The 15834-nt window shown below is 39.0% G+C and overlaps 1 protein-coding gene across 1 annotated transcript in view; it reads left to right on the top strand.

The window, feature by feature from the left end:
* Gtf2f2 (general transcription factor IIF subunit 2) overlaps positions 1–15834 on the top strand; it is a 119312-nt gene that overhangs the window by 15272 nt on the left and 88206 nt on the right. The window contains exons 3-4 of the mRNA XM_055609922.1: positions 424–442; positions 1605–1749. Of these exons, the coding sequence (XP_055465897.1) occupies positions 424–442; positions 1605–1749 (164 nt within the window). The remainder of the gene's footprint in view (positions 1–423; positions 443–1604; positions 1750–15834) is intronic.

The following is a 15834-nucleotide window of genomic DNA, read 5'->3' as shown; positions in this document are numbered from 1 at the left end:
CTCTTCTGGCATCTTTGGGCACTAGGTATGTATGTAGTGCACATCCTTACATGCAAGCAAGATACTCATCTACGTAAATTTTTGAAAACCAAGGTTTTGTTATGTAAATGAAATCTTTAGACAAAGGAAGTAGTAAGATAATACTCATTCACCGCTGAAGGCTAAAATTTCTAAGAAATAATAAGAATGATAAGATCATTTAGTTAATATAATTAGGAGAGGTTATAATAGGATTATGATACAAGTTCATAAACTAAACATGTGGGGTCACTCTAATAGTATTTCAAATAGGAGCAAAAGATAAACATTAATGGGGATAAGTTTATTGCTTTATGCAACAAGATTGGGCATGTCTTTACATTTTTACTTATATTTGAAAGTAATATGCAATCTAAGTAATTTTAAATATTTTTTCTCTTTCAGGAATCAAGGGAGGACTGAGGTGAGATTATTTATATGAAAAAATTACTGAGATCATGAGCCAGGCATGGTGGTGCATTCCTGTAATTCCAGCACTTGGGAGGAAGGGGCCATGGATCAGGAGCTCAAGAGTGTCCTTGGCTCATAGCAAGTTCCAGGCCAGCCTATGCCACCTCACGTCCTGTTTTATAAGATCAGCGACAACAACAGTCCACAGAGAGAATATTCAGTCATTCGTAATAGTTTGCATTCTGGAAAACTCCAATTGAAATGAATGTCTGCTGGTCTGGAATACATAAAGGTGTAAATGCCACTTTGATTAATTAATGGACTCATCTAAGTTCTGAACATTTTTTTTCTTTGATCTAATTATCCCTCTCAGCACTGTGAAGCAGAATAATAATACTTTAGTAATACTTTAGCATTATTTCTGTGGGACAGAGACATTTGATGTGGAATTTTGAGGATGTTGTATTTTCAACCATTGAGTCTAATTCATACTGTGTGTGTATGTGATACCTTTTGTAATAGTAGTTCTATAGTTAACAATTGATGATCTTCCTGTCTAGTTGGGAAACCAGTGATTTTATAAATATATTTAATACAGCAGTTGTTCTTTAGGGGAAAGATGGCATATGTTACAGATCATTTGGAAAGAATGCTTTTTATTCTATACCATATTATGGAAATTATTCTTCAAAATGTCATACGTTAAAGAATTTAAATAAGTAGTAGTATATATTCATGTAATAGTTAAGCCTAAAAATAGAGTTTATCCTATGCATAGAGTTTTAAAGCTTTTTAGGGCTAGTTTGCTTCTTACCCCTTTCAAGTTCAGTTGATTTTTCAATATTAAAATACTCATTCGCTAATTGCTGCTTTTCTTCTGTGTGCCAACCACATGCTAGATATTAGGGATGTCAGTAAAAGGTAACTTTAGTATTCTGGAAAGACTTCTTCAGCCACAGATAAGGGAGGTAGACGAGCTTCATTCTTCTGGCATGTGGGGACAAATTTTCTGTGTATGACTGAGAATTAAGGATTTCATGGTGACGTTTAAGAAATAAATGTTTATGAGACTCACATCTCTAAAAAGATTTTAACAATTCATAATCCAAATATCTATATAGATACTTTGAATGTAAATGTCTGTTTTAATGAGCTTTGGTTAATTTGGCCTTTAGGTATCCTTTACTTTGAACGAGGATCTTGCAAACATTCATGATATTGGTGGGAAACCAGCTTCAGTCAGCGCTCCTAGAGAGCATCCATTTGTCTTACAGAGTGTTGGAGGACAGACATTAACAGTGTTTACCGAGAGCGCCTCAGGTAAGGGGAACATAATTATGTACTGTGATTCAAGTATATATTGTGTAGACTTTCTCAGCCTGCATACCTGTTTGCTTTGTTTAAGATCATTACCACCTACTCTTTTGTTTACCCGTATGTCATATCATGCAGTTTTTCTGCTATTGTATTTTTCTTGTGATGAAGAATGAAATTTTGACCATTACTTGAGAAGAGTTTAATTCCTGTTTGGGTATGAACCTCCAAATGGAAGAACTGCTCTCTAAAAATCTGAGTGTTGCCAAGCTAAGACAGCCTAACTTGCTTTGCTGAATTAATACAGAGCAAATGTAAGTTATGCTTTAAATAGTGCTTAGTCAGGATGTAAGGTGAATAAATTAATTAATGGGGAAAATAGTGCTTAGTATTAGGGATGGGTTAGTTTGCATTTCTGTGCCCGTGCTGCGCTTTGTGTTTTGAAAGGCTTTACAGTTTATAAAGATTAACTTTTATTAATATTAGCTTCTAGAATGAAGTATGGTTTTTAAACTGTGTGTGTGAAAGCAATGTGACATTTTAACAGTTCAGTAAGCCAGGAGCAATTGGTTTAGTTTGTAAATTAAATGTGGAGGAAAACTTCTGGCTTGTTCTTGTTAGTTTTTACTTTTACCTTTCACTGAATTTTAGAACATTGCTATTAAAGCATCATCCCCTCCATTCAGTAGAATTAATTTTCTCCTATCTAATTCAAAAAGTTATTGGTTATGTAAAAGAAAAAAAATAAATTTTGTTGGATCTTAACCATTTTAAAGCAAGCTATAAGATATTATGTATGCTAAGAATGTTGCTGTGTTAAAAAAAAAGTCACATAGCATTTTTGCCATAGCTTAGATTTTAGTAACTGTGTGAACTGACCTATTAGCTTTCCAGTAGCTGCATAAATGGATCTCGTCTTTTTTTCCCCTTGAGGAAGAATCTAAACAATGATGAGCATAACTTCAGAGACATGAAGCCAGACCTAAAGAATTGATTTTATCTTTTTTCCTATCCTTTTTTTAATGTTGTATTAATTTGTTGTGTAGTGTTCACTTTTATGTTGGGGTGTAGGTTCAACCAATCAGTAGCTTTTTATAGTATGTTACATTGTTAAGGGCACAGTGCATGTACATATTAGCAGTCTGAAGTCAGCCTTTGGAATGATGGCCTTGAAGACTGTTGAACATGTGAGGCTTCTCTACTTCCATGACTGAGCAAAACAGAGGCAGAGTCTTGGGCAAGGCCCAAACTTGCCTTGCACAGAACACGTCCTGTTTCTATATTTTATAACTATGTGACTAATTGTTCAAATTTATGCTTTAGCTCTGGTTATCATTTAGAAAACTAACGTGTTGTTCTAAAAAATTGTTTAGTTTTCATCTTTTAAATTCTTCAGTGCACTCTTTTTGAACATTTCATGTTTCTGGTAACAAGTGCGCTCCCAGTGATACGGTTTCAAGATTATCTTGGTACAGGGTATTGTTTTGTCTACCTGTGTATTTAATATAATGTGGTCTTCCTGTTCTTGTACTTTTTTGTTGTTGTTGGGATGAATGAAAATTTGGCTATTTCCTGAAAAGAGCTTAATTTCCATTTGGGTATGAACTTACAGAGTAGAACAGATGGAAGAGTGGTTGGATTAGACTTTGGACAGCATGTTCTCACTTTGTAGAACTGAAAGAACTTTCTGTGGAGCAGAAATTTACTTTGTAGATGGGAAGTTTTTGCTGGATATTTTGTAAGTCATTGTTCTTTACTTTCTTTGCACCTTAACTCATTTTTTAAGCATTTCCAAATTTATTTTCTAAGGTATGTGCATTCATTTGGCTCAGTGTATGATACAGCACTGCCTTGATTGATCAGTAATTTTGCCAAAGTATAAGTCACTGAGCCATTTTACAGAGGGTAGCTCTGTATAGTATGTTAAAATGTGTTAAATGAGGTAGGCATTAGTTTGATTTCTTTTGCATTTTCCCTTATGCATACAGCTGAACCTGCTTCTTTTAAAAAGTTATGGAGAGTGGGGGAGGGGAATGGCTCAGGCATGAAAACCTCAGATCCAGCAGATCTTCAGAACCATTATAGAAGCCAGCTTTGGCTATGAGGCTATATGATTCCACCACTGGAAAGACAGAGATGTGGGGCCTTGAAGCTTGCTGGCAAGCGGTTTAGTTTAGTCTCTGAGCTCCAGGTTTAATGAGAAACCTGTCTCAAAAACTAAAGTGAATAAGGAAGATGTCTTCACACACGTGCGTATATATACCTGTGCAAGTGCATATGGAACCACATACATGTACACCATATTCACAAATAAGGTGGAAAGGTAATTGAGGCAAATAAACCAAGTTGACCTCTGCTCTTCAAACATATACCTACATGCATGTATGCAAACACATACAGATAATTTTTTAAAGGATTTATTTATTTATTTGTTTGTTTGTTTATTTAATGTATATGAGTGCATGTACACCTTTCAGATGAGGGCATCAGATCCCAGTGTAGATGGCTGTGAGCCACCATGTGGTTGCTGGGAATTGAACTCTAGGAGAACAGTGTTCTCAACTGCTGAGCCATCTCTCCAGCCTCATGTAAGCTTTTCTAAGAAAATTAAGTGTTGTTTAAGTTTAGTATGTTTAGAGTTTTAGCTTTAATAATCTTTTTCCCTTCTATTAATATTATTTTCATGGCTTTTGAGGGATTTTGTTTGAGCCATCTTTTAATTTTACAAACCTGAAAGTCTGTGGGAGATAGAATTAGAGGGGATTAATAGTGTATTTTAGACTGCTTTCCTTAACCAAAACTATCCTCATAGCATTAACATTTTATCAACTAAATCAATTTGTTCCTGATTGAATGTTCAGCCCTTCTTTTGTTGGTTCTTCTTCCACCTCTGCATTTCTGTGTGAGCTTTTAAAAGGTTCATTTCCCAGTTCAGTATTTTGTGGGGATCTCTAGTGTCTTATCTATCTTTGGAACTGCCTCGTGTACTTTGCCTTTATAATCCCTCAGTTTGGTATTCTGTTAAGTATTTTCCCCTAAATTTTAAATATTATATTTTGTGTGTTTATATGCATAGGCCTGCAACAACATGCCTGTACTATAGTGTGTGTGTGTGTGTGTGTGTGTGTGCGCATGCGTGTAGATAAGAAGACTGCTTGTGGGAGTTGGTTCTCTATTTCTACCATGTGAGTCCCAGATTCAAGCTCAGGTTGCCATGCTTGGGGCAAACACCCTCACCCACTGAGCTGTCTTTTTCCCAAGTTTTCTCTATAGCACCAGTTCTTCTTTATAACTGCTCACTTTGATCAAAGTCTTCATTTATCTCTTGTACAAATTTTCTTGTGCCAAGTCCTGTGCTAGAACAGGACCAGTTTCCTGTCCACTGAGGTTAGGTAATCTTTGGTAACAATTGCTACAGTGAGTCCTTGAATGTGGCTCCGTACATAGAGAAAGAGTATAGCATGTACTTTGCCTGAAGGTACTGGAAAAGTCTTCAGAAGTGCTGAGATTTGGACTGGACCTTGGAGTATATGAGTAATTACATGAATAGGAGAAAAGGAAACAAAGATAATATATTTTTTTGAATGTTGAGTTATTGCTGACTGTTCTTTTGCTGGTTTACCATTTTGCTCTGCCTAATCTATCCAAAAGAGGGCCCCAGTTAAAGTAAAGCGGAAAAGCTCAGTTGTGGACTTTAGACATGAGGAAAGTGTGAACTGGTGCAGTGGGGGTAGAAAGGGGGACCATATTCTAGAGATAGCAGAGATGGGTTACTGTGGCAGCCTCTGCTGATGTGAGGGGATTGCAGGCTAGGAGGTTGGAGTGGTTTCCAGGGGCTTGGGACGGAGCATCTGGATGGACTAAACTGAGTTAGAGAACACTAAAAGTGGCAGGCAGGACTTCTTCGATCTGCTTTAATTCTTTTAATCTTGTGGTAGGAGTTCATTACTTCATCAGGTTGGTGTTGCTGCCTACCGTGTGTTTCTCCTCTTTGAGGCTTGGGACTTACTGAGCAAAGTCTCAACCTTTTTAGGGCTTGAGGGGAGAAGAGGAGACAGCATTGAACAGTGACAGTATCTCAGACTACAGGTTGTCTGGGGAAACAGGATGAGGACTATACACTAGTTGGTAACTGTCAGCTTCACATAAACTAGGGTTACCTGGCAATTTCCTTCATAACTTGACTTCTGTGGGGCATTTTCTTGGTTAATGTTTGACGCTTGCAGGCCCAGTCTAGTGGCAGTGCCACCCCTGGGCAAGTGGTCCTTGGTTGCAGACCACCCCTGTATCTTTTGTCGGCTCAGTAAGTCATGTACTTGATTTTTTTTTTTTTCTTTTTTACTCACATGAGACTCAGAAGATAGGAAACAGTCACTTTTCCATTCCATGTTCTCTATAAATTCAAACTCTTTGTTCTCTTGGCCACGATAGTTACTAGATTGCTTGTACTCTGGTGTTTAGCCACAATCCCCATTTTGTCATTTCTTGTCATCACACGTGCACGTTTGTGACTATCATTTGACTCACTCAGCCTCTTGGGACTTTGTCACTTTCTACCCTCAGCTGGTCCCAGCTGCTGGAATCGCTTTCCTTTATAACACCTTTCTGCACAGCAGCTTCTGCTTTTCCTCTTGTTTATCCTTGGTCAGGTTAGTGTGATGGCTTTTGTAGGCATAACCTTTATGGAGCCAGCTTTTATTTTTAACCCTTAATTCATGGCTTGAATGAGACTGTTTCCAAGAGGCCAATATATTTGAATAATTGGTCTCTAGTTGGTGGAACTGTTTAAGAAGGATTAGGAGGTCTGGCCTTTTTGAAGGAGGTGTGTCATTTTGCTTTGAAGTTTCAAAAGATTCTCCACATTCCCAGTGTGTCTCTCTGCCCCCCTACTTGTGGATTTAGATGCAAGCTCCCAGCTCTTACTGCCTTTATGCCTTTGCTCCACTACCCTCTACTCTAACTCTGAAACTGTAAGCCAAATTACACACTTTCTTTTATAAGTTGTCTTTGGTCAAAGTGTTTTGTCAAAACAAAACAAAAAAAGGAAGTAAGACACCTTATTTAGATTCACTTGGCAGTAAGATTTCTGTGACTTATTTTGTCCCTTAGTTAAACTTTTTGGGCTGAGGATAGGTCTTAGGGTTATAGTCAGTGCCTAGTAGAATAGAATTGAGCAGAGTGAATGGGTGAAATCATTGTTACCTGCTAAGAATCATATGCACATAAAGTACTTTTCAGTACTTTAAAAATGAAATAGCTTATTAGTGATTTGCATGGACTGGCTTTCTCTTTTGGAATTAACAGCTTATTTTAAGATATTTGAGGTTCAGGACTGAATATGAAGTTCTCTTGTTCCACACTCTGCTTTTGCTTATTATATTTTTTGGATAGAGGTCCCCTTTCCTTTCTCTTTGATAATCAACTTGGTTCAGCATTATGTGCAGTGAGGCATGGTTAGCTCCTCTACAGATTTTGAAAGACCTATTCCCCAGATAAAGTAGCAGTCAAGATAATTGGCCTGTGCCTTGCATACTCTGAAACATTTACTTTGATACAGTATTACAGCCCAGTATGGTGTGGAATATAGTATGATTTAGAATGTATAAGACTGAAGAAAATATCCAGGGTGAAGATTCTCCTTATGGATGATGAGTTATTAATCTTGAGAAATCTGAGCTGACACTGAGGAGTTTTCAGTCTGCTGCATATGGTTTTGCTCTGCAAGGTAGTGAGCGAAGCTTGAAGTAAGGCTGTGCCTCCATTTTAAGTTGAAGTTTGGAGAGCGTCAACTTATGGCGAACATAACTGCTGCATTTTACCCCATTTGTGGGGAACAGAGTACGTGATACTTGATTTTTGAGAGATTTGAATTTCAGCTTTAAGGATATGCATGTGAGCCTGTTAGCATTTGAAATACATTCTCACTAGATTGTTTTCTACCAGTTTGAAACATGGCCTCTCTTGTTTACTAAAGTTATCATAGATGTTTGTTACTTAGCCTTGTCCTAAAACATTAGCAGAGGCCAGGTAACTGTCATATTGCTGCACCAGCTTTTTGAATTTTTGACAGATTAAAATCCTTATTAAAATCCAGGTGTGGTGGTGCATGTCTGTATTCCCAACAGAGGTAGGAGCATAGGTGAGTTCAAGTTCAAGGCCAGTCTGGTCTTCATAGCCAATTCCAGGACAGCAAGGACTACATAAGAGACCCCCCCCAAAAAAAAAAAAAACAACAAAACACAACACAACAACACACCCACAAACCCAAACAAACAAATTTAGTGGTCTGTATTTCTCTTGGGATGAATCTTTCACGCCAAACTAGATTCTGGATCAGCTAATGTCCCTAGCTGGAAACTCCAGTCATGACTTGAACGGTTCTTTGCACTGCCGCATGTTTCATTAGGTTTATGAGAATGTTTGTGTTCACTTACATGTCGCTGATTTTCTTAGGAAAGAATTTTAGTATTAGAAAGCTATTGAGCTTAAGGCACTGGACACAGTTTTTCAAATTTAAAACTCGAGAAAAGCTGTGTTTGTTAAGTATGACTGGGTGTTTTCTTTGAAAGGATGAGTGTTTCTATTCATGTTTGAAAAAAAAAATTGTCCAGATACTTGAGTCTGAATAACTAGTTTATCTCCCAGTTGATTTTTTTTTTCAAATTAGATTTTCACTGAAAAAAAAAAAGTAGTCAGACCTACTTACAGCTCGCTCACCCTGTGCTGTCTGCTAAGCCAGCCACATTACCCAGTAGCAGCAGAAATGCTTTGTATGTGCCTTGGATTTGACTTCATAGAATGTTAAAGAATGTTTACTTGAGGGAGATGTTCTGAAGTGAAAGCAACTTTTACAAAACCAGAAGTAGTAGTGTGAGTTTGAGAAGTACACAGGAGTGCAGTTTGTCGCCGCTGCCTTGATGTGTGGGGTCACCACCAGTTTCATCCAGCATGGCTTTTGTCCTATCATTGCAAGAATCAGAGTAGCAAAAGGCAATGACATAATTTAATGAAAGCCGTTTGGGCCTTGTGGATACCCAGAAGCTCTTCAGGATCCCTTAGGGATTCCCAGGTGTGGAGAATGCTAATTTAGTGCTCTTTAATAAGCAGGCCTTATGTGTTAACATGAATAGGGTATTGTTTCTTCCAGCACTAGTGCAGTGCATTTGTAGCGATCTTCCAGCAATAACATGTCCAAGTGTGTTGAAGTTGATGATAAGAGAACGGCACATATTTTTATACTGACTTGATCCCTAGTCAGCCAGTTTTCTTTAAGTATTTGTTACATTTTTCCTGACAAATGACTTGCCTTTCCATGTGCCATCAGTTTAATTCTCCCCAAAACACTGTGGGCAAGGACCTCTGAGGGCTGTACCATGCAGGTACATTGTTATTTGCCTCTCTTATTTGCTTCTGTTGAAATATCTTTTTTAAACAGTCTGTAATGAAGACTTTTCAACCATGAGAACCTGAGTTCAGATTCCAGTGCGCCTGTTTAAAAAACAAACACAAAAAGTCAGGTGTGGTTTGCCTAATCCCAGCACTGGGGTGGCAGAGCCAGGTGGATGGACCTGAGGCTTGATGGCTAATCAGCTTAGTCACTTAGGTGAGCTTCTGGTTTTGATGAAAGACCGTAAAAAAAAAAAAAAATGTCCTTTTAAAGTAGCTAACAGAAAAGTTGCTACAGTGACCTGTGTCCATGCTTGCTTGGAAGCCCTGTAGGCATTCTAGTTTGTCTCTGTTTTCTTTTGTCTTTGCACGGCCCAGGGAGGGACCTGACTAGGGGGTGAGAGAATGAAGAAAAGACAAATGCAAGGTCACACGGAAAAGCTGGGGTTGGGTAGTTGGGCTTTCTGACAAAGGAACCCTATCACATAGGGAGCGCATCCTGTTGATTCTATGTAGTGGAATAGAGAGGCAGAGTTATTGCATACAGCTGAATCAAGGAAGCAGGGTTTATGGTGTACAGTTGAATGAGGAGGTAGGTTTAGCTAATCTAGGATCAAGCAGTCCCCATAGAGAAGCAGCCTTCTGGCCGTAAGTACTGGGGGAGAGGGGCTGTAGTGGACATTTTGTGCACAGTATCAACATCTACACATGGACCAGAGGAAGGCTCCGCCATCTCTCTGAACCTTTTTCTGGTGAGGGTAGGAGGTTGCCAATTTTCTGTAGATCTAAGGCCATGGTCCTTAACATGGCTGTGCCTACACCAACGCACACCACTCAGGCCTTCCTCCACTGCATCCCTCCTTCCTGCGTGGCACTTCTCAGTCATCTCCAAGTTCTGCCTACCTTAGCAAATGCGCTGGGCCCTCTTGTTCCCAGGTGATTGTAGAGGCTCCCACAGGAGGAAGGAAGTGCTGTTTACTCACGTCTTCATCTGCTGACTCCTTTCCAGTCATGGCAGTCTCAACATTTGTGAGGAGAGCAAAGATGGAGATCATGGTTTAGTGTTGTATAAAGTTCTGAGCTGCCTCCCAGGTTTGTGGTTATCCTCAGCGTCTGCTGTGGATTTACTGCCAACTGCCTGAACTGCCAACTGTCTCCTCTGCAATACAAAGTGTAATGGTAGAAATGTTCCTTTATTCGGTGGTTGGAAAAGAGTGAAAGGAGTGTCTGTGCAGTTCATATTCAAGTATGTGTTCAGAAGAGGAGAGCTGGTTTATGTGGTAGTTTTAAACGGAGGACAGGGTGAGAGGGATTAAAAGAAACTTGAGATAGAAAGTTAAGTAATATTGGGAATGACAGATTCCTTAAAATTTAATCATTTATTCCTGTTTTATTTATTTATTGAAAATAGATTTTTTTCATGTGACATATTCTTATGGTTCCCTTCTCTCAGATCCTCCCCACCTCCCTATCCATCCAACTCCATGTCTTCTTTCCCATTCTTTTTTTTTTTTACTGAGACTATGTTTCTCTGTGTAGCCATGGCTATTGTAGAACTTGCACTGTAGAGCAGGCTGGCCTTGAACTCACAAAGATCCACCTGCCTTTGCTTCCTTGGTGCTTAGGGATTAAAGGCGTGGGTCACCACCAGGCTTTTCTCTCACTCTTTAAAAAACAAACAGAAAAAGACAACAACAAAAAGCACGTATACATGTACATGGAAAACCTGTGAAAAACACAGATTGAAAAGCGTAATATAAGCCAAAGACTGGTAAAGTTAAAAAAAAAAAAAAAAAAAGCCTGACAAAGCATTAAGAGACAGAAATATCTCCAAAATTACCATTGAGTTTGTTTTACGCTGGCCATCCACTGCTAGCCTGGGTACACAAAAGCCCTTGAGTGTTGTTTGGGTACACAGTGAGACTCCATTGGAAAAAACTAATTTTTCCTTTGTGAGTGATTGTCAGTTGGAGATAACTTCTGGGTTAGGGTTGTGGACTTTGTGCTCACTTCCACTCTCAGCACTGTGACTCCATCTTGTTTGGACCTTTGGGTGTTGTCACCGTCTCTGAGAGTTCATCAGTCCTGCTGTATCTGAAAGGCCTTGTTTCCTTGGTGTCCTCTGTCCCCACTCGGGTTTCCTGAGACCTGAGGTGTGGGATTTGATGAAGACATCCCTCTTAGGACTGGGTATTCCAGGGTCTCTCACTCTGCATGTTGTCCATTTGTGGATCTCTGTATTTGTTCCCATTTACTGCAGGAGGAAGCATCTCTGATGATGGCTGAGCAAGACACTGATCTGCTTCCCAGGCCAGCTTAGCCAGCACTCAGTTTTTATGATGCATTAGTTTAAACCCTTAGGGGAGTGCAGAGACCAGTTTCTAACCTCTTCCAGTTGTCATGCTTTGTAAGTACTACAATTTTGTTTTTAAGACTTTAGAGGATTTTAGGTACGCCGATTCCCGTTTTCCTTCTTCCGAGCTCCAGCCCCACACCTGTTTCTCCAGAGGGAAGTCTTGCTCTTGACTTGCTGTGTGAGCACGGCTCATTGTGCTTCGCTACATGTCTTTATAGTCTAAGTGGAGAAAACCAGTATAGTTTTTGGAGCTGAATGAAGCAGTGTCATCTGTGTTTCTAGCAGTGATGGAAGTTCAGTGCTTGGATAATAGAGCTATTTTAGAAGTATAATGTGTACACTCACAAGATTAGGGTTGTTTTTTGGTTTTTGGTTTGTTTTTCTGTTTTTTAGAATTAAAAAAAAAATTCCTGGGGCTAGAGAGATGGTTCAGAGGTTAAGAGCACTGCCTGTTCTTCCAGAGGCCCTGTGTTCAAGTCCCAGCAACCACATGGTGGCTTATACCCATCTAATGAGACCTGGTGTCCTCTTCTGACATGCAGGCACACGTGCCGCTGCAGAACACTGTATAAATAAATCTTTTAAAACTAAAAAACCAACCAACCAAACAAACAAACAAAAATCCCCAAAAACCACTAATTTTGATAGACATTTATGATACAAGTTGTACCAGTAAGAAACTTAACAGTCTAGTTTTCCCAATGAAACCGTGAATACTTCGTAGAATAGGATGGAAGATGCTTGCATTCTGCTGAGCCATGACATGCATGCATTTTTATAATGTGGTAATGTAGCCTCCTCTTCATCATCTGTGTTGTCATAATCACACTGACAATGTTTTCCTTGTGAATCAGCTAACATTTGGAGTATTGTTCCTCAGGAGGCTCCGTCTATCATTTTTGGCCCATTTTTATTTTCCTAGTTAAATAAAAAGATTAATTTATTTTTTATTTTTATGTGTATGGGTATTTTGCTTTCACATACGTCTTTGCACTGTGTGTGTGGTGCTGGAGGAGGCCAGAAGAGGGCATTGGATCCTTTGGACCTGGAGTTAGCTGGGAACGTAAACCTGGGTCTCCTGGAGAGCAGCCTGTGCTCTTAACAATTGATCCATCTCTCCAGCTGCATTTTTTTTTTCTATTTTTCATCATTGCTGTAAATTTGTTAATGTACTTGAGTGTCCAGTTCTAATACTGATGAATTTCACTTACACTTTCTGAGTTAGTGTTTGCTAACTATGATATCTGTTAAATAAAGAACTACATTATGGAACTCTATTTTCTGTATGTCTTTGATATGATTTTTTTAAAGTCAAAAAACATTAACACATTTTTACTGTATGTCATACTTACCTACTTGCCTTTAACAAGTTTATTTTTATTGTATTATATTATATTATGTGTGTGTATCTGCATGGCAGTATAGACACATGAGTGCTAGTGCCCATGAAGGCCAGAGGCATCGGGTTCTCCAGAGCTGTGATTAGACATAGCATCCAGCAGGGGTGCTGGGAACAGAACTTAGGTCCTCTGAGAGCTGAGTCATCTCTCCAGCCTCGTATTTACCTGTTCTTGAAATATTTTGATACCTACCTTTGACCAAACCTAGCTATTTCCAGTTTGGTAACACAATTAGGAAAAACTTAGAAAACTTGTCACACCCAGAGAGAATGACAGGGGATACACAGATACTTGTCTTTTCTCCTTTTGGTTTCTTGTAGCTTCAGTTCATGAAGTTGTTTCCTTGTTTAGACTGCTAGATACCCAAGTTATTAGGGGGAACTTAGCATCTTTACAGTTTAAGTCAATGCAGAAAACTTTTCAATATGTAAGGGTTTTTTTTTTTTTTTTTTTTTGAGGTTTTGAAACGAAGTCGTTGACAGAACTTAATTTTAAAGCATTTAATTTTTCTGTTTTTGCAGTTGTCTTTTTAGTTTTTATGTGTGTGAGTGTCTTGCCTGCATGTATGGTTGTGTACAGTGTGTGTGCGGTGCTGGAGGAGGGCAGAGGAGGGCTTCGTATCCCCTGGGACTGGAATTACGTGTGTTTGTGGGCTGCCATGTGGGTGGTGGGGATTAAACTTAGGTCCTCTGGAAAAACAGCCAATGCTGTTAACCCCTGAGCCGTCTCTCTAGCCCCAGTTTCTTATCCCTAAGCACAGCCGTGTCTTCATTTTCATTCAAGGAGACCAGGTGTAGTTATTGTTATTCAGGTATAGCACATTCACTGCACCTTTCACCTGGCAGGATTATGTGACTGATTTCAGCATATCATTCCACCCTTAAATTTCTCAGTACACATCTTTCTATGGATTATTTTTTCAAAAAAATACACACCCACAAGATACTGTGATAGGTACAAAAATAAGCATCTCATAATCTCTTCATAAGTATAACTAGAGGGAGCCATTAATGCCCAGATTCCAGTGGCTTCTTTAATTTTCTCTTCTTAAATACATTTTTTTTTTCTGTATTTTGATATAACTCTGTCTGAAGTAAGCATGGGGCATATTGCATACTGGGGCGATACGGTCTGTCAAGTCTTTCTCATTGCTGTGGTGGCATGATCTTTCTGTAGACTGAAGAATTTGTGTGATGAAAATGTATATGAGCAGAAAATTGTTTCTAGGGCAATTCCAAGGCACTGAGGTCATGTTTGAGACTTTCCTGGTGGAAATGCTGTTCACTGAATATTGGGTTATTTTTAGTTTGTCAGAGCAAAGTTAACAACAGATATGTTTGAAAATGCAAAGTTTCACCAATCCAACATGACCAAAATCTAAGAAGCAGACGACTTTAAAAGTTAACAAGATAAAGGCAAGCATTCTGTGGGAATTTATGTAATGAGTGGGATTAAAAAATATTTAAGCACATAGAGTATGAATGGGGGCTGCTTCAAATGTGTCTCTATTCCAGGAGGGAATTGTTTATAACTTGTATGCAAACAAGTTATAAACAATTTACAGTATCAGTTTATTACTTGGAATATGAAAGATACTGATCAAAAGAAGAGACCAATTCACTAAGTTTAATATAAAAACTTTGTCATTTTATATTCCATTATACGAAATCAGTCAATAAGCAGTTTAAGATTCTGAAATGAAACCACTGTTTCATTGGAATTTCTTTCCAAGTAGTAGAAATTTAGTAGAAGTTGAGAGCTGTGGCCTGGCCAGGGAGAGATGTTGATGGTGAGCCAGTGTCTTCTGAAAGAATGCTGTGTTTGAAGAGAATGGCAGCTGAGGTCTGTTCTGGTTGATGTTTTAAAGACACTCTGCATGTGTGTCAGTGCTTGGAGTCATTCTTCTAGGCATCATCACCAGCTCTTTCAGCAGATACATGCCGGTTTGCTTCCCCAACCCTTCCTTCTGAAGAGCCTTTCTTAAGAATGTTTTAGGGATAAAAGTATGGTTGTCTCTCTTGATAGAGAAGATATCTTCCCCAGCCACGGTTGTTTATAAATTCCATATCTTACTTATTACTAAAATTTAATGCCTGTGGTGAGGTAATAGATTTTTTTCCTTTCTATGTAACTTGTTACATACTGTAGTTTGGCTCTTTATTCAGATGAATACTTATATGTTTAACAGAGGAAAAATACGGTTTAGAGCAATTTTCATCACTTTCTCTGCGTGTGTCTTGGTGAACACTGGTGTTTTTTATATGCACAAATGGACAGGCTACTGTGGTTTGGAACTGGCATAAAGGATGTTTGTGCCCACCCATGAATGTGTCTTGGTTCCAATATTTCTGTGTACCTAGGCTAAGTTCTACGTTGCGGCATCTCTGTCTCTGCCTGAGAGCTGTTTCTACTGCTAGCTAGCCTGTTCATGGGAGGGACAGACAGAGTACCAGACTAACTCTTAACCCTTTGGACAGCCTGTCAGTCCAACCTGAGATTTAGTGGGAGTTAAGTGGTTATTCTATTAACCAGTAGTTGGGATACTCTGAAGGAGTGTCCTGTGCTGCCTTCTGGAGTTCTGCAGCTGGATTAAGCAATTAAGTAGGTTCAGCTAGCATTGTTTGTTTGTTTGTTTGTTTGTTTTTTAGACTATTCTCTTCATTGACTTCTTTTGGTTCCTCTTCCCTAGTCTTCTCCCAGTGTTTCCTGACAGTCACCTTCCTTTCAGACTGTGTCTCAGTTATCTTCTGGAGGGATCAAGACAAAAGTGAATGTATCTGCACCTCTTTATTCAGAAAAGTGAAATGATGCTTTTAGGGTAACAGTCTTGGAGCATATGTAGATGCATTGGCCGGTTCTCCCTCTCCCTTCCCTCTCTTCTTCCCCTCTCTTTCGCCTTCTCGTGTGTGTGTGTGTGTGTGTGTGTGTGTGTGTGTGTGTGTGTGTGTG

This window comes from Psammomys obesus, unplaced genomic scaffold (genome assembly GCF_907164565.1).
Source record: "Psammomys obesus unplaced genomic scaffold, mPsaObe1.curated_primary_1811, whole genome shotgun sequence".
Classification (NCBI taxonomy): Eukaryota; Metazoa; Chordata; class Mammalia; order Rodentia; family Muridae; genus Psammomys; species Psammomys obesus.
The sequence above is the reverse complement of the archived record's forward strand: the minus strand, read 5'-3'. Positions and strand labels throughout refer to the sequence as shown.